Source organism: Sapajus apella, unplaced genomic scaffold (assembly GCF_009761245.1).
Source record: "Sapajus apella isolate SASKATOON/1434 unplaced genomic scaffold, GSC_monkey_1.0 scaffold33, whole genome shotgun sequence".
NCBI classification, from domain to species: domain Eukaryota; kingdom Metazoa; phylum Chordata; class Mammalia; order Primates; family Cebidae; genus Sapajus; species Sapajus apella.
In genome coordinates, this window is record NW_022436973.1 from 16,699,744 (window position 1) to 16,717,832 (window position 18,089).

At 40.1% G+C, this 18,089-nt stretch overlaps 1 protein-coding gene across 15 annotated transcripts in view; it reads right to left on the reverse strand.

The window, feature by feature from the left end:
• The window catches only part of PLCB4 (phospholipase C beta 4), a 393,998-nt gene that overhangs the window by 24,579 nt on the left and 351,330 nt on the right, over positions 1–18,089 (reverse strand). For all 15 annotated transcript variants that reach the window (XM_032295442.1, XM_032295436.1, XM_032295438.1 and 12 more), the window contains 4 exons: positions 15,736–15,824; positions 13,827–13,977; positions 6,209–6,258; positions 5,992–6,057 (listed from right to left, as the gene is read on the reverse strand). In XM_032295442.1, coding sequence (XP_032151333.1) covers positions 5,992–6,057; positions 6,209–6,258; positions 13,827–13,977; positions 15,736–15,824 — 356 coding nt within the window. The remainder of the gene's footprint in view (positions 1–5,991; positions 6,058–6,208; positions 6,259–13,826; positions 13,978–15,735; positions 15,825–18,089) is intronic.

Below are 18,089 nucleotides of genomic sequence, written 5' to 3' on the forward strand. Positions count from 1 at the left end.
CTTGGTTTCCAGACACCATTTCTCCTTTTGGAAACAAATGGGGATCCTAATTACTGATTTCCATGTAACTCTGCTGAAGCCTCAGCTTCTTGTTCTATAAAATGAAGGAGGCACAAAATGATCTCTAAGTCCGTCTTAGCTTTTAAAAAAAGTCCATCATTGATTTTATTCTTTTGGTCCTTAGTTAAATCATGAAACACTATGGAGGAGACATACATTTGTTATTCATTCACACCACAAGTACCATAATTAAATGTGTTGACTTAAAGTCAATCTTAATTGGGACATTTTGGGGGAAAAATGTAGAGCTTTTAGCAGAATTTGTATATGTTTCTTAACCAAGTTAAGGGTAAATTCAGCTCTTTTGGGAAAAACTGCTGCTGCAATTCATTCTTGTGACTGATGTGACTATGGGCGTGAATGATCGCACCTCACAGAGTGCTGAAAATTTTGAGTAAATCATGATTGCTCAGCATGTAACTTTGAGATTACCAGCAACTGCCGTGTCTTTGCCGCTTTCCACTGCATAACCAAGTTACAGGTCTGGTTCTAAGGTCTGACCATGAGTTAAAATTGATGAGTTAAACAGCAGTCTTGGTGCTGTCAGCTACATTGCTTGCATAGCAAAGAGAAAATTTTCCATCAGTAGCTTTACTAAAAATGCCAGTTTATAGGCTTCTCAGGCATTTTATTTGACTCATTTAATGTTGATGCTGCAAACTGGTGGCCTAAGGACTGTATCCAGCCTGCAGATACAGTTTTTAGTTTAGTTACTTTTTCTTTCTTTTTTTTTTTTTTTTGCCTACATGGTTTCAAAAAGAGGTTGAATTAAAGGCCGATAGTAAAAGATCAGGAAATTCAGATAAGATTTCTGATATTTTGACTCTCCTTTAAGAAAACACAGATGGCCCATCTACTCTCCAGGCACCAATGAGGGTAGCTCAGTCTGACTTGGCCTGTGGAGAGAGATGAGCGCTCCCAGTTTTTGTGGAGTCAACACCTGGCCAACTTCCCTCAGCTACTTCCTGTTTGGCCCCCATGGGCATTTGAACTGTAATTCCTCTTCTAACATGTTACTGGAGATACGTATCCAACTTTGGGTTTTACATTTTTTCCTCCAAGAAATTGACCTCATTGGACAATTGAAAAGCATGCCTGTCTTTTAATGAAAGCAGCTGCTGCTCTGGATCCCAATGAGTCATGTGCTGGGGGAGAAATAGTTAATTAGTTCTCCTTTTTCTGTGTCTCATATAATAGACACTTGAAAACCATTACCCGAGTTTCTATTTCAAATTGAAGAAGTGGTTCTAGAAAGTGAGAGACAAGTAGATGTCTGATTGCCAGTACATTCAGAGGGTTGAAGGAGTTGACCATTGCCATTTTCCAAAAATAGCCATCTTAATGGGCATTTTTGTATCCATTTGGGGTGTAAATGGTCATTATCCCCAACTTTTTTTCTCAATTTCCTAATAGCAAATCACACACCTATTTGCAGATGGCAGAACCTCATATTCATACCACTGTTCCTTTTCTATCTGGTAGCTAACCTGTAAGTTTGGAAATAAGCTGTCCTTGGGACCATACATTTATTTCTTAAACTGCTGAGATTTAGTTCATAGATCCTCTGCTTCCCTTTGAGTCTAAAAAGTAGAATTATTTATCTAGGCCAGGAGTGTCCAATCTTTTGGCTTCCTTGGGCCCCACTGGAAGAAGAATTGTCTGGGGCCACACATGAAACACTAACACGAATGATAGCCAATGAGCTTAAAAAAAAAAAGTTCTGTGCATAAATCTCATAATGTTTTAAGAAAGTTTACAAATTTGTGTTGGGCTGTATTCAAAGCTGTCCTAAGCTGCATGTAGCCTGGGGCTGCAGGTTGGACAAGCTTGATCTAGGCTGATATGTAAAAGCTGAGATCTCCCTGCAGTTGCTGGATATAGACTAAATACTAGTCCCTGCTCTTAGCTACCAAGTGCTGTTTGGGCCAGGGGCACAGTAGTAGGGAGAGTGAAGTCCAGGCCATATTTCTTCTTCAGCAGGTCATTTTATAACATAAGGCTTTAGGGTGGTAAGCCTTAGACCCACGTTGGGTGAGTGAAAACTATTATAAAACAGAAAGGATGGGGGAATTAATTCTCATTATTATGTGACAACAGGGTAAAATCTCTTTTTCTTTAAGGAGGCTTGATAAGTATATTTAAAAAACAGTGCTCAAAATTTAGCATGCATAGGAGAGGACTTTATTTAAAATGTATTTCCTATGCTCTTTTCTTGGGGATGATAGCTAAGTGTCATGTAGGCACAAATACATATTTTTGTAAAGCCTCCATCTCTTGGCCCAATGATCTTATGTTGAAAAACGAGTCCTGAAGGAACCCAAGATATTTGTGCCCTGATAGATTCATGATTGCTCTTAAAAAACCTGTTACTGAGACCATAAGGAAAAAGATGTATGAAGAGAAGAAAACTTTAGTGGGGAAACATCAGAGGCAGCTGGTTACAAGTTTGAGTTCTCAAGTCAGGCTGAATTTGGTTCAAATCCTGGCTCTATCATTTAAAAACTAGGTGATTTAATGAAGTTGTATTTTTTTTTAAAGTATGAATAAGTTAATCTGTTGAATGACTGGTAGAATATAAAAATGGCCAAAATAATTTCCCTTTCTGTATCCACTCCCACTTCTGATGTAACTTTGTCACCTGTCAAAAGGTAGAGTCCTTATAAGGCCAGACTTAGAACTTGTTTTGGCCAAAAAAATGAGGTGGAAGTGATGGTGTGTCTGTTCTGAGCTGGGACCACAAGAAACCATGCATGACCTGCTTGGTCTTTTGGGACCCCAGCCATGTGAACACATCTGGACTAGCCTGCTGGAAGAAGACAGGAGGCCACATAAAGCAGAGAGGAAGTGGTTTAGCAGAGGCCTTTCTAAAACGGTCAGTCCCCCATCTGCCGACCAAACTGGTAGTGATGACAGATTCATGAGTGAATCCAGCCGAGACCAGAAGAATCACTCAGCAGCTGGAACCCAGCTCCAACTGCTGATGCACAAAATTGTGAGCCAAATCAATGGTCATTATTTTAAGACACTACATCTTAGGCTGGTTTGTTACCCTGCAAAATCTAACAGATACAAAGCTCATATAATTATAGTACTCCTTTATATAATTGTTATGAGAATACCTAAGAATATGTGCTTAAGCAAGTATCAATATGTATAAGCTAGTGTTGCCACTTAAGTGTTGACTGACAGAAAAATTAGTCACATGGAGATCAGGCATGAAGTATGTCCAATGGTAATAGATTCACCACATTGCTCGCCTCTCCTTAACCGGTTTTTCATTTTTCAGTTTTAAAGACAACATGTTGGTGATGGTGGTGTTGTTTTCAAGACAGAGTCTTGCTCTTGTCACCCAGGCTAAAGTGCTGTGGCATGATCTCAGCTCACTGCAACCTCCACCTCCTGGGTTCCAGCAACTCTCCTGCTTCAGCCTCTCAAGTAGCTGGGACTACAGGCATGTGCCAACCCACCCGGCTAATTTTTGTATTTTTAGTAGAGACAAGATTTTGCCACGTTGGCCAAGCTGGTCTCGAACTCCTGACCTCAGGTGATCCACCTGCCTTGGCCTCCCAAAGTGCTGAGATTACAAGCGTGAATCACCGTGCCCGGCCTAAATACAACATGTTAATAGAGATGGCCTCGTTATATATTCGGCAAATATATATTCATTATATTCATTATATATTCACTATATTCTTCATCTGAGAGGTTAGCTTGGGCCAGGCATAGTGGCTCGAGGAAGCTAATGAACAACTTTGATGTAGGTTGAGTTCTAAACATTGAGGACCAACCTTCCTTAGTAACAATTCTGATAACCAGCAGCATATCAACACTGTCCAAAGTTGATAGTGATTTTCCCAAATGTCCCATGTGCTGTCACTATATTTGACCCAGGGACGAACTAGTCCACTTAGTAAAGCATCCCATATCCTACACAGGAGAATGCTGCAAGAGTATGGATTCTGGACTCTTGATTTTGGTTCAAATACCAGCTCTGCAGCTCCCTAACTCTGGGACATCAGATAACTTCAATAATTCTTAATTCCCTCACAGGTAAATAGAGACTCACATAGAATTTACCTTACAGGGTAGAGAGTGTTAAATGAGTCAATGCATGTAAAGTGCTGAGCACAGCATCTGAGAATTACTGAGCATGCAGGAATTCTAGCGGCTATTTTTGTTGCTATTATTACCATCCACCACAGCATATTATTTTCTGGTCATGCCTCAAGAAAATATTAAATGAAGCCAAAATCTTTATGTTTCCAACTAGCCCAAAGGCCACTGAGGTGTCTGCTCAATGAAAGTGATCCAACTTAAATGCAAGAAAAATTTGTTAGATAGTGCTCCAGCATAGGGGTACCGACTCTATTTCTAATAATTAAAGTTAGTTAAGGTGCTTTCTCTCTTATTTCCCATTCTTACTCTTTTTCTGTTGGTTTTCCACAGTTCAGCCTGTTGTCAATAACCAACAACACTGAAGTCCCTACTTTAAATTGTTCTGTCTCCAATAATCCCACTGAGCAATGTAAGGAATTTCACTGAATGGAATTATTCATGAAACTTAGAAACGAACAGTCTTTGAAGTGAAGTGACTGTATCAGCAAATCCATTGAGCCATCAGTTCAATAATGCAAGGAACACTACTAGGATAAGATTAGGCCCAACTTCTCAAAGGAGTACAAACTTTTAAAGAAATGACAGGGTTCCAGACAATGCTCGGGCATCTCAACATGTGGAATGATTAAAAGGTACATCACCCAAGCCAAGTTCTGAAGGACATGCTTTGGTTTGAGGCTTGGGTCAGAGAATAAAGAAGCAGGAATGCAAGATTAGTTTAAAAGAATTCAGTTCTTCCCAATTAATAAATTACAGATTAAGTTTCTTTTGCTCTCATTGCCCTTACTGGAAGAGGACAGACATTATCCTACCAGCAGTACCTGGTTGTTATACGTCTTTAGGAAAGAAAGGGTTGCTTTTCCTTTTCTTTTTTTTTTTTTTTTTTGAGAAAGAGTCTAGCTCTGTTGTCCAGGCTGGAGTGCAATGGCATGATCTCGGCTCATTGCAATCTCTGCCTCCCAGGTTCAAGCAATTCTCCTGCCTCAGGCTTCCGAATAGCTGGGATTACAGGCACGTGCCAACACGCCCAGTTAATTGTTGTATTTTTTGTAGAGATGGGGTTTCATCATGCTGGCCAGGCTCATCTCAAACTCCCAACCTCATGATCCACCCGCCTCAGCCTCCCAAAGTGCTAGGATTATGGGGGCAGCCACCAGCCCGGCCGCTACCCTTTTCTTCTTTATCTGTGAGGGAGTCTGGAAATGATGATGTTTGAGTGCTGTGAAGTTTTACAACCCACAGGAGAATTCCTGGGGCCACCTCCTGCTGTTCTCTTACAATGCAACTAGCTCTTATAATTTTTCACAATCACTGCCAAAAAGACCACCTCTTATGGGCAAAAAGCAAAAATAAATCTATTTCAGAAGTAGGCTACTGGGCAAGGTTTATGTAAGGTAGAAAAAGTGACAAGCATTCTCTCTCTAGGTGCCATGAGTGGGAGGTGCTAGCATCTCCCTCCGTAAACCACTGTGTACGGCAACCTATGTGACAGTGACTTGGCAGTTTAGGTAATTAGTGGCTACAATTGTGAGTTGGTCTTTAATAGACTATGATCCAATATTTTATATAGTCATGTTATCAGTGAAACAATTTTTAAATGGATGAAGCTTTGTGCATTTGAAAGAACTGTTAGAAATGAAGACCACAAACCAGTGACAAGCACTCCCAAACAGACTCTATTTCTTAATTTCATTGTTAACTAGTTAGAATGAATTATTGCTGTTAAGTGGTCTGGTATCAGCATCAAAGTTGTGTTTTTGGCTATAAATGATTCATCCATATATAACACAAAATAGTAGCTTTTAAACACTATACCTTTGCATGTTTCTTCTTTAAAGAATTTAGCTCCTTCTGCTGTTTCTTTAAATGCTTCAAGTAAGCCTTTGGAGAAAAAGAGAATCAAAAATAGGGTTTTTTTTTTCTTTCTTTTTTTTGTAACCATAATGATTACACTTGGTGAGAAACAAAGATATATTGGTGACACCAATATGTATAATACAAGAGTGCTTGCAAAGCAGTCAAGCAATTTTACCTTCATCTGCTTTAAATCTTCTATCCTTATTTGAGGGATAAGTTCTATACCTTAAAAAAAAAAAAACAATTAAGTCACTACATATACTAAAAATTAGAACAACTGATAATATAGAATTGACATAATGAAATCTCATGGAAAGACCCTGAAGCAGCTTTACATGTGATGAATATAAACATCTTAAGTTCCTATTACAAAGCAATTAACTGGACATTTGAAATGCTGAATAGACATGTGCATGTGATTGATTGAGGACAGACTCTCAGGTGAAACCCCTGAGGGAGTAAAAGAAGCGGAGTGGATCAATGGAAGAAAGTAGAGTGTGTTTCTAGTTGAAATCCAGCCTCAGTCTGATGCTACACGGAGCACTTCAGTATAAACGGCACCCAAGAGTCCTATCTTGGTGAAAAGAGGCTGGGCTTTTGTAACCCTTGATCAGTCAGCTGAGAGCTACAGAGGTTTCACAAAACCTTTCAGGCATTTCCAGGCAAGGGAACTCTCATGGTCCCAAGGCAATTCTCTGGAGAAGAGCAGCTGAAATGCCCAATCAGTCAAAATTCATAGGAGCTGGGAGATGGGTAGTGACCCAACAAAGGGGAGCTGATCAGACACAAAACCATCTATTACAGTTACTCTTACCTTTGTATTTCAAGGCATAGCATACCAGTCAACTAATTCCCAACTCTATTCTCAATTTAGTCATCATCAAAGAATAAAACGTTTTTCTGGCTTCTCCCTTTTGCCAAATTCAATCTTCACATTTAAGAAATGTGCTACTAAGCATAGCAATGCCTTAAACATAAGGAATAAACAACACAAAATAAAACCAGTGTATAACAGGAGGCTACCGGGAGGGGCTACAGCAATATAAGAAGTCACCCTGCTATCTGAGTGATGCCAGGCCAGGTGTTGTCATGGCAACCACAGTTGTAGCCAGATCCTCAAACAGTTCCTGTTTGACTGCAGATTTTCATCTTAGGCAAACAAAATGAATGTGCGCTCTGTGCCATAATTGATTTCCATTAGAGTCCCAAAGGCTATGTATGATGTATTCAAGAAAGATAGGCATCAAGTCCCAGGCTCTTGTTTTTTCCTTTTATTCATTTTAAGATGTGCACATTCAATGACAGGGTGGTCAGGCCACAGAAGGAAAGTTTTGGATGGTGGAAATCAGCCTTGTGATCCATAACATTTTATAATCAGGGTGTGAAGCGTCCATGGGGCTCTCCAGTGATCTCCTAAGTCGGTTTTCACAAGCTATCTCCCTAGTGACTGAGGCAGGGTAAGACAAGGGAGTGACTCCTGGCACACAAAGAGCTCCCTGTCTTTAGGTCTCAGCTGTCTTGTTTGTAAAATGAATATACAGGATTTGGGGAGTGTGCACAGTCCTTCAGAGATGTAGCAAATTCTAAGAGTTTGACCCAATCTGATGAAAATTTCTCTCTCTCTCTAATTTTTAGGCTACTTTTTTGGTCTTGGTTCAACTACGTCTTGATTAAAAGAAACCTACAAAAACATTAACTTCCCTCGATTACCTGGTTTTACGTTTTTGGAGAAAGACAAAATTAGAAAAAATTGTCGTTCCCATAAGTGATTTAGTTAGAGAAAAACCCACACTCTGCAGAAAATGACAGTTTTACCTGCGTGCCAAGGCCAGCCTTCCTTATAGAGCTTTGCATAATAATGGGAATGTTCCATGTGTGGGGCTGTCCAGCTGACAGCCTCTAGCCACCTGTGGCTCTTGAGTACCTGAAATGTGGCTAGTGTGAATGAGGAACTCAAGGTTTAGCTTTTAAGTTAATTGTTAAATAAATTTAAATAGTCCCATATGGTTAGTGCCTACTACATAGGACTGTGCAGATCTACAGACTTCCCTGGTTTGAAAGTAGGTTAAGCAGCACATTTTGGGCTCCAAAGATTTTGGCTAATTGAAGTTTCACTACATAAAGTTTTTGTTCATATCAGCATAGTTCCTGAACAATAACTTGTTTCCTCATAATCACTAATCTGGAAGTTAGGAGCTGGGTTTTCTTAATCCTTCGTTCTTAAAATCAAAAAGAAAATAAAGTTGTGTTGGTGCAATCGTTGCTGTTTGGCTGCATGTCTAAGAAAAACAGTTTGGAATTTCATATCTCCCCACCTTCATAGATGTCAGTAGCAAACGCTGTCTGCTTCAGCCCCATACCATGCCCTCTCTACATCAGCTCTTCTGGCTCACTTCCAATTGCCAACATCTGAATGTCTTTGCCTGAGGACTTTTCTGACCTCCAAAACAGACAGGGTGCTTTATCACCCTGTTGTCAATCTAGAACTGTTGAAAAATTTATCCCTTCCATGGGAATCCTCAAGAAAAGGCTGACAGGAGTCGGGGTATACATTCCCCAGCTCCCTCATCTCTCTAAGAGGAGACCTCTGAGATGTGCATCCAATACCAGCCCCCAAGGTTTCTCCAGGGCATTAAGTTCCAGGCGCCTCCTGGCAACTGGCTTCAAAACATTCCAATTACTGGCTGCCTTCCCTCCCTGGGATCACTTCTTCACACCTCTACCCATGACCACTGTACACCAGAATAAACTACTTGCACTGGAAACCTTCTCTCAGGGTCTGCTTTGAGGTGACCCAGATCAAGACAGTTTTCTGGGAAGAAATGGAAGCTTGTTTTCTCAAATGACATCTTTTCCTCCAAAGGCTTCTGGAGTAGAGTTTATTCCCCACCCCACCCCAATCCATGGAGAGGTGTGAGAACAACTACAGATTTATCTCTTGTACTTCCATGCCATTCTCCTAAAAGCTATCATACAAAAGAACAGGCCTCTCACTTACACCAGGCTCTGCTGAGCCTAGCTACTTCCACATGTGTCCTTCTAGGTCACGCACTGCCCTGCTCCACGAACTTCAGCATCTGACTTGTGGTTTCTCTATGAAGGCATTCCTAGACATTCAACACAGTGATTCAATATGAATGAGAAGAATATGCTGGGTGATTTTCCTTTCCATTTCCACGACGCCTTCCATTCTAGAAATCTTCATCTCCATTTTACCTCCCCTCCTACTGACAGTTGTAAATGGGATGTTAACACTGCTTGAAACTGCCCCTCCTCCAAGACATGTAGTTTAGTGGTACCTGATTCTGACTGCAATCTCCATCCTGCCAGCTTCACTTACTCCCTCACACCTACCAGGTAAGCCTTTTACTTTCATCTTGTTCCTGGTTCCCTTTAACCTTTTCCTTTCTTAGCAAAGTCTCTCTCCTCTAGTATCTACTCCACTGGGACACTAACCTATATATTATGATCAGGGTGGCAGATTGAGTGGAAAAATGGCCAAAAAGTTCCACCCCTCCCTGTTTCCACACCTACTTACACGTGACTTTGGAACTCTTCCCATCAAGATGTGGAATCTGTTTCCCCAACTCTTGAATCTGGGCTGGGCCATGTGACTTGCTTGGGATGATGGAATGTAGTAGAAAGGAAGCCATGCCAGTTCTAAGTCTAGGACTCATCAAGGAAGCTGACATACAGATTCTCCCCAACTTACAGAGGTTCAACTTTATGATGATGCAAAAGTGATACACATTCAGTAGAAAGCATATGTTGAATTCTGAATTTTGATCTTTTCCTGAGCTAGGGATAGGCTCTGGGGCCACAGCGAGCCTCAGCTCCCATTCAGCCATATACTCTACAATGTACTGCATTTAATAAGTTACATAAAATATTTAACACTTTATTATAAAATAGGCTTTGTGTTAGATGATTTTGCGCAACTTTAGACTAATGTAAATGTTCTGAGCACATTTAAGATAGGCTAGGCTAAGTTAAGCTATGATGTTTGGTAGCTTAGGGATTAAATATATTTTTGACTTAATGATATATGTTCAGCTTGTGAGGATATAACTCTTCCATAAGTCAAGGAGCATTTGTACTTCCACCTCCATTTTAGAACATTGCAACTACCATGTGAACAGGCCCAGGCTAAGCCGATAAAAGATGAGAGTCCATAAGGAAGACAGCCAACTTGTCCCAGCCAATGATACCTTAGCTCAACCTCAAACATTTGAATGAGCATAGCCAAGATCAGCTGAGTCACTGATACTAACCCATCTATAACCAGAAAAGCCACCCAAACGACCTCGTGAGCTATAATAGATGCTTACTTATTTAAGTTACTGACTTTTGGAATTGCTTGTTACACAGCAATAGCTAACTGTTATAGTCTCATAACTTAATGCTCTTCAATCCTTTGGTTCCAGACCATACTCATTATGACATATTATGACATACACATTATGACAATTTCAGGCTTGGAACTTCCTAAGCTTTGTCCATCCTTAGTGAGCTTCTGGGTACTGCTGAAGAAGTAGTGAGATCAAGCTACATCAACTTAATACATACCACTAGCACACACCAGAATCATGTGTGCTATGTGGCAGACCTTCTCTTTATTTCTTGTGGATTGTTCTAGTCTAGCCAGAGACAACTCCAAAGCTTTTCTATACTGTTATTTTTCTGTCCTGCCTCTACCTTTCTCAGCAGAGAGCAGCCACCTAACCAACTTCTTAGATCAGATGGAATCTGTGATACACTACAAAATGGCCAATATTTCTTTCCCCTCTAATCAAGAGGTAGAGTCTATTTCTCTATCCCTTGAATATTGGTTCACTTTGTGACCTGCTATGGCCAATGCGACACTAGCAGAGGCTGAAAAAAAGCTGCTTTAAACTCAGGGAGTACCATATGAATAAGCCTGCTTAGGCTTCAGGATGTTGTGAAACAGCTTGCCAAATGACAGATGTGTGTATAAGGTCATCCCACATCTACCTTCCAGTCAACCCAACAGCTGATCACAGGTGCATAAGCAAGACACAGAAATTAGCCAAACCAGCTTGGACCAACCAACCCAATGAAACATGATCTCAATAAATGGTGGTTATCTTAAGCTACTAAAATTTGAGGTCATTTGTTATGCAGCATAAGCTGACTGATACACTGTCAGAATTCTTCCTGTCCACTCTGAAACTTCTATTTACTCATCATTCTTCTTGACTCTTCCTTCCTTATTCAGCAGAATTTCACCCTTTCTGTTGATTCAGATCTTCCTTATAGCCTTGTTTTACCATGTACTCTCTTTTGCATTTTCCTTGTTTCTCTTTATTAGTTCCTACCAACAAGCTATTGTCCTCCAGAACCACCATTTTATGTCTTAAATTATGTCTCACATTTTTCTAATCATGTTTCAGCCCTCATCATCCAATCATCCCTGGTTCAACAATAATTTTGTAGTCTTCACATCTCTGGACCTATCTACAACATCTTCTCAAAACTAATTCTTCTTAGAACACAGACCTCTCTTTTTCCTTTTTCCCCATTCATTCTGCCTTCTAAGTGTAATTATTCTATTTCTCTATCTCTCTTTATTCTTCACCTGGCATAGATCTGGTAATTGCATATTTCTACCCAGATGTATCAGCAACAGCTTGACCTCAGTGATGTCCAGGACCAAAATCATCTTCCTTACCAAAAGCAGCTCCTCCTCCTAACTCCTCTACTTCTCTCAATGGTACTGTCTATCTCTGGGTTTTCTTTCCTTGAAGTCTGAGTTACTACAAAGTCTCTTTCTACCTAAGGCCCATATCTAAGCTGCCAACTTATTTCCAGTCTTCTTTCCCTTTGATAATTTCCAGCTTAATCTAGACTTCCTTGTCCAAGTCATTCATTAAACAGCCCTTCCTGAGAATACAGTCTACTAGATCTTAAATAGGCATGGTTCCAGGGACACAGTGATGATGAGGTGTGGTCTCACCTGCAATAACCTCTTCTTTGGTTGTTAATATTCTATCAACACAATATGATAGGTGTGTTATAACAGAAGCATGAGTATCATAATTCTTACCTTGCCCTTAGCATGTCCACTTTCAATGAATTCTTTTGCCAAGACTATAATTTTCTTAAAATACTCCTTTGACTGTCATTTCCCATGACCTTCTCACGGTGACCCCAGATTCTTTCAAGCCCAGGAAAAATAAACTCCTTGCTACTCCCTATCAGAATTCTCCTTCCACTGAGGTTGCTTCTTATCTTCTTTCCTTCTAGGCAGCCTTCTTTGGGTTCCTTCGCTCTCTCCTCCATTCAAGTTAGACCAGGTTTCAAATCCCAGCTCGGGTGGGATCTTATCCTTGAGTATCCTCTGGGATTCTTGCTGGAAAGGATGCCCACTCCCCTCTGGTTCCTGAACCCTCACTGTATACTGCTTGGTTGGCCGTGTAGTGGGGCCTGTCTTGTCTCACTTCTGTCCCAACTTTGGTTATGTGAGTTCCCTGAAGGTTGGTAGGCAGTTCTTATAGAATCTAGTACTGTGACGTAGACTTCCAAGTCTCCTGAATAAAATGCCCAAATGAAACAGCACGTAGACCCTTTTTGAGGGCATCAGCAGAAGAGACTAGAGTGGAGGTGACAGTTGCTTGGCTCTTTCAAATGCAGCCTTTTTTGGAATCAGGGGTGGGGCAGCACTAATCACATGCATAGTCTCTTCTACAGCTAGGATCACTTTTGTCCTCTGCAGGCTGGTCACACTGCATTGTTGCTCAGGACGCCTAATGCAATATTATTACTAACGTCTTTTATGTACCAGTGGGTGTGATACAAGAACTTTACCTACACATCAACTTGCTCACTTTCCAGTGCCTCTCTCTGAGTGGCTGGTGTTCCTAATGACCAGGCCAGTAGGGAACGCCCAAAGCCTGTATCATTACCTTGCTCTGTGTTGTCTCAAGAGAAAAACAAACAGCTGCAGGTCAAGTACAAATTGGGCTGCTTTTGTCCAGTCCCATTTTTCTAATTTGCTTCATAAGGCTCAATGCACATTTAGTTTCCTGCTAAATTACAATGCTGCTGTGGTTTGGAAAGCCTGGCATATCTTACCTTAAACTGTAGCACTGTGTGTACTTAAGTGTATGAACAACTTTATTTCAAACTTAGATTGGAAACTCTAAATTCACATATAGATGGGAACTACAAATACTGAGTAAAAAAAATTAGGAGAAAGATAAATTATTATTAATGTAGTGAGTTTAGTAAACAATTCATGTTCAAGAAAGATATTTACATTGTTTATAAATTTAATTACCAGTATGGAATGGGCACCATCTAATTAATGGATGTCTGGCCAATTAGAGTGAAAGCCAATTAAAATAACCAGCACAGTTGTTTCTCTACATACTGGCTGAACATGAGACACATGCTTCTTTGAGATGACACCTCTTAATGATGTTTTGTTTCATCCACAGGTAACCATAAGGAATTCGCCTCCAAGTGCTCATTTGATAATTATACAAATAAATAATCATGGTGCTAAACATCTACTTATGGGGGGAAATTATCAGTAGGGGAATTTAGAAATGTCCAATAGTGATAACTCTTGGTTCATGAGCCCACTGCCTGTCCAGACAAGAGCCTATGGGAGAATCTGGAACAGAGTGGGGATGGATTAGCTAACATCACTGTGTAAAAGGTTCTTTCCCACAAAGAACTTCGAATTTATATATTTCCTAAAGCTATAGATACTGTGCCCTGTGCAATTAAGGTGGGTGCAGAAGATAACGAGCCCATTGGCTCTCTCTCACCTTTCTTGGCTTCCACACCAGAGGCCAGGGCAGCTGTGGTGGTTGGTCTGAGCTCGGAGCTACTCTGAGGGGTCACATTTGCTTTGGCGGTGTTGGCCTTTCCTTTCTTGTCATTTTTGGAAGTGTCACTGGGCACATCGGCTATGTCACTCTGGAATAGAAACATTTACATTGACCCAAATGAAGGTCACTCAAGGCCAAATATCTTGCACATTCTTTATTTTACTGAATCTAGTTGGTACCACTCAACTTCTCCCATACCTTTCCTAGACTTCTACTCTCTTAAAGATCTTTGCCTAGCAGGACTAAAAATTATGTGGTTTCTTTAGGCTTGAGGCAAAGGATCCAGCCAAGGAAAGAAGATCCAACTTTTTAACAAGCAGAGAACACTTTCTCTTTTTCTAGCTATTGGAGAGATGCTACATTCATTCCAAACTGAGGAGTTTGGTGAAGAAAACATTTAAAAACAAAGGAACAACCCAAGTGTGCACTGGAATGGGAGAAGGCTGGGATGCAAGGCTGGCAAACAGTAAAAAATCAATAATAAATGCCATTTTGGCTGGTGCCAGTATTGGCATGGTGGTTCACACCAGCAATAAATGCCAGTATTGTCATGGTGGCTCATGCCAGTAATTTCAATGCTTTGGCAGGTCAAGTGGGAGGATTGCTTGAGGCCAAGAGTTTGACACCAGACTAGGCAACAGAGCAAGACCCTGTCTCGACAAAAAAAAGTAAAAACTTAGCCAGGCACAGTGGCATGCATCTTTAGTCCCAACTGCTCATGAAGCTGAGGTCGGGGGATGGCTTGAACCCAGGAGTTCAAGGTATGATCACACTACTGCACTCCAGCCTGGGCAATAGAGCAAGATACTATCTGTTAAAAAAATAAACAATTGGCTGGGCGTGGTGGCTCACGCCTGTAATCCCAGCACTTTGGGAGGCTGAGGCGGGTGGATCACGAGGTCAAGAGATCGAGACCATCCTGGTCAACATGGTGAAACCCCGTCTCTACTAAAAATACAAAAAATCAGCTGGCCATGGTAGCGCATGCCTGTAATCCCAGCTACTCAGGAGGCTGAGGCAGGAGAATTGCCTGAACCCAGGAGGCGGAGGTTGCGGTGAGCCGAGATCGTGCCATTGCACTCCAGCCTGGGCAACAAGAGTGAAACTCTGTCTCAAAAAAAAAAATAAATAAATAAATAAAAAATAAATAATAAACAATTAAAAATAAAAAGAATTATCATTAATTCACTGAACTGGGTTAACTGGTATTTCAGTGTATCACAGAAACATCCTGTTTCTGTTTGAATATCCCTTATCTGAAATGCTTGGGACCAGAAATGTTTCCGATATCAGATTTGGGGATATTTGCATATACATAATGAGGTATCTTAGGGATGGAACCCAAGTCTAAACAGAAAATTCATTTATGTTTCATATACATCTTCTACACAGCCTTTACACAATATTTTTAGTAATTTTGTACATGAAAGTTTGTATACACTGAACCTTCAAAAAGCAAAGGGATGACTATCTCAGGTCAGCATTCAAAAAGTTTTGAATTTTGGAGCATTTCAGATTTTGGATTTTCTGATTAGAAATGCTCTACTTACATTAAAACCTTCCTAAAAGCATCACAAATGGTTTTTCATTTTGTTTCTAATGGGGAAAGGGTCCCCTGATGTGCGTTAAGCCACTGATGATGAAGTGGGTTTTTCTGATGGCAGTCACATTTTATTAAACATGCTGCACTTTTGTAGACCCTTGAAACTATTGTTGAGTTGATGGGCTCAGTTTTTAAAACCCTCTTTTAACTTGCTAATTCATTACTTTATCTTGCTTTTGTAATCACTGTTGGACAATCAAACTCCCACAACTTGGCCATCTTTAATCAACCATTTCTACTTACGGTTTCAATGCCCATAGCTCTCATTTGGTCTGCTCTCTTTTCCGTAATTGAGAGAAATTTCTTTGGATCTGATAAAGCATCCACAATATCTAAGGGGGAAAAAAACCATTGAGCTGTTAATTCTCTGTTTTACTGAAAATATTCAAGAAAACTTTGCTCAATAAACTACAGTCTGGACAACTGTTGTGCTTTCTGTTAACAATCTTTTCCTAGGACATAAACACACTGAGGAAGGCACAGTTAGTTGCAGAAACCAAGAAAGGAGTAAAAGCAAGGGCCAAAGACCAGATGATTTTTTTTATTGCCCCCTTTTTCCATTTAGTTTTTCCCTGTATGAAGGAGGCAGGGTGTCAGGACAAACCAAGTGCAGTGCTGTGGATTCTTGACTGTTTTTTCACTTGTGTGTGACTTTCAACAAGTTAATTAATGTCCCCAGCCTCAGTTTCTTTATCTGGAAATTAGGGTGGATACCACCTGCCCTGCAGAATCATCATAATACTTCAATGAGATGACGAATGTGAAAAGTACCTGAGGCATGGAGGTCTTATTTTTCCATACAGAGGATAATATATATTCAAAGCCAATTTTGGTTCCATGGTAGACAAATGAAATCTTTCTCTAGGGTTTCCCAAGTATAACTTGAATTTACAAAAAAGTAAAATTTCATATTTATATTAATGTCATTTGAAGAGTTCCAAGTACTTTCAGAGTTTCATATGACTGTGTACAATTTACTCATAGTATTAAAGGCATAATTATTCTTGCTAACTTGAAGCCCTCCACAATTTATACATTTTAAATACTGTGTAAGTTTATAAAGTTTTCCCTAACAGAATCACCTTCCTAATTACAATCTTAAGATAATTCTTAAGATAACCTTCTCAGTATACAGGACACATAATTCTCTCAGTTTCAGTTTTTTCTTTTCAATTTTATAACGGAAAATAACATCTGCACATGGTTGGGCCGGCACAGTGGCTCACGCCTGTAATCCCAGCATTTTGGGAGGTCGAGACAAAGTGGATCACTTGAGGTCACAAGTTCGAGACCAGCCTGGGCAACATGGTGAAACCCTGTCTCTACTAAAAATACAAAAATTAGCTGGGTGTGTTGGCAAGATTACTTTTAGTGGTGCTGATGGTGTTGACATCTCTCTTCAGTTAGCAGTGTCTGGAGGAGACACAGGATCTACCTCCATTGCATAGAGAAGATATACAATGTTCAGATGACTACTTTGATGCCAGTTCAGGTCCTTTCTACTCAGCATCCCTCTACCCTGTGGTCACTGGTCACCCACAAGGTGATGCTCTGTTAGGAGAACCACATGGCCTTCTCATTGTCATCAGGGTGCCATGAGTGGACATGATTAAGGTCCTTTAGCACATGAGGACACAATTTGACCAACCTGGACTTTTAGCACAACTCTTTGTGCCTGACTCTCAAATGCCTCTTGCTGCCACTTGTCCACACCATCATGGGGCAGAGTGAGGTTTAATTTGTATGCATTAAACTTTCCTGCCCTTCTTTGGAGGAGATATACTTGGTGTATGCTTCTCTTCACACTCCCCGGTTAGATATGCTTTGCCAGGTATCCAATCCCAATGGCACATTTCAGTGATGACACACAGGACTGGGTGGTTAGGAAACAAATACTCGCTAATTTTTAATGACATATAATCAGTCTGGGGGCCTAAAGAGAATATATGGCATTTTTGAGGAGTAACTGGTAGTCTTTTCCATAGGAATAACAGATAATATTTTAATTACTTAAAACAAGTTATAAAATTAATAAAGCAGGACATTACAGAATGAAATAATCCTTTCTATCCTAACCAAGCATTTTTGTATATTTTTATGTCATTTTTGCATATGAATACATATTTTACATGGTTTATGTTATATAACCTGCTTTTTCATTGATGAATATATATGTATAGTTCTGAAAATTATTTTTAGTAAATGGGTAGTGTCCCATTGATTTTCTATACTAACCTATTCTCCACTGGTAGATATTTAGATGACCTTTTAATTTTTCTATAAAAGATGAATTTAGAAACATCTTAGTGCAAAAAATGACTTCTTTGTCATTTTCTTTTATCAGAAAGTTAATGGTTCAGTTAAATAATATAGTAATTTACATAACTCACATGCCTGATAGGCATTCTAACAAAATTGATTCTTAATAAGCTTTAAAATAGTTATTGAAAAATAATGAATGGAAGGGGAACTAAGAAAATAAAGCAGAGGTCGGGCACAGTGGCTCATGCCTATAATCCCAGTATTTTGGGAGGCTGAGGTGGGTGGATCATTTGAGGTCAGAAGTTCAAGACCAGCCTGGTCAACATGGTGAAACC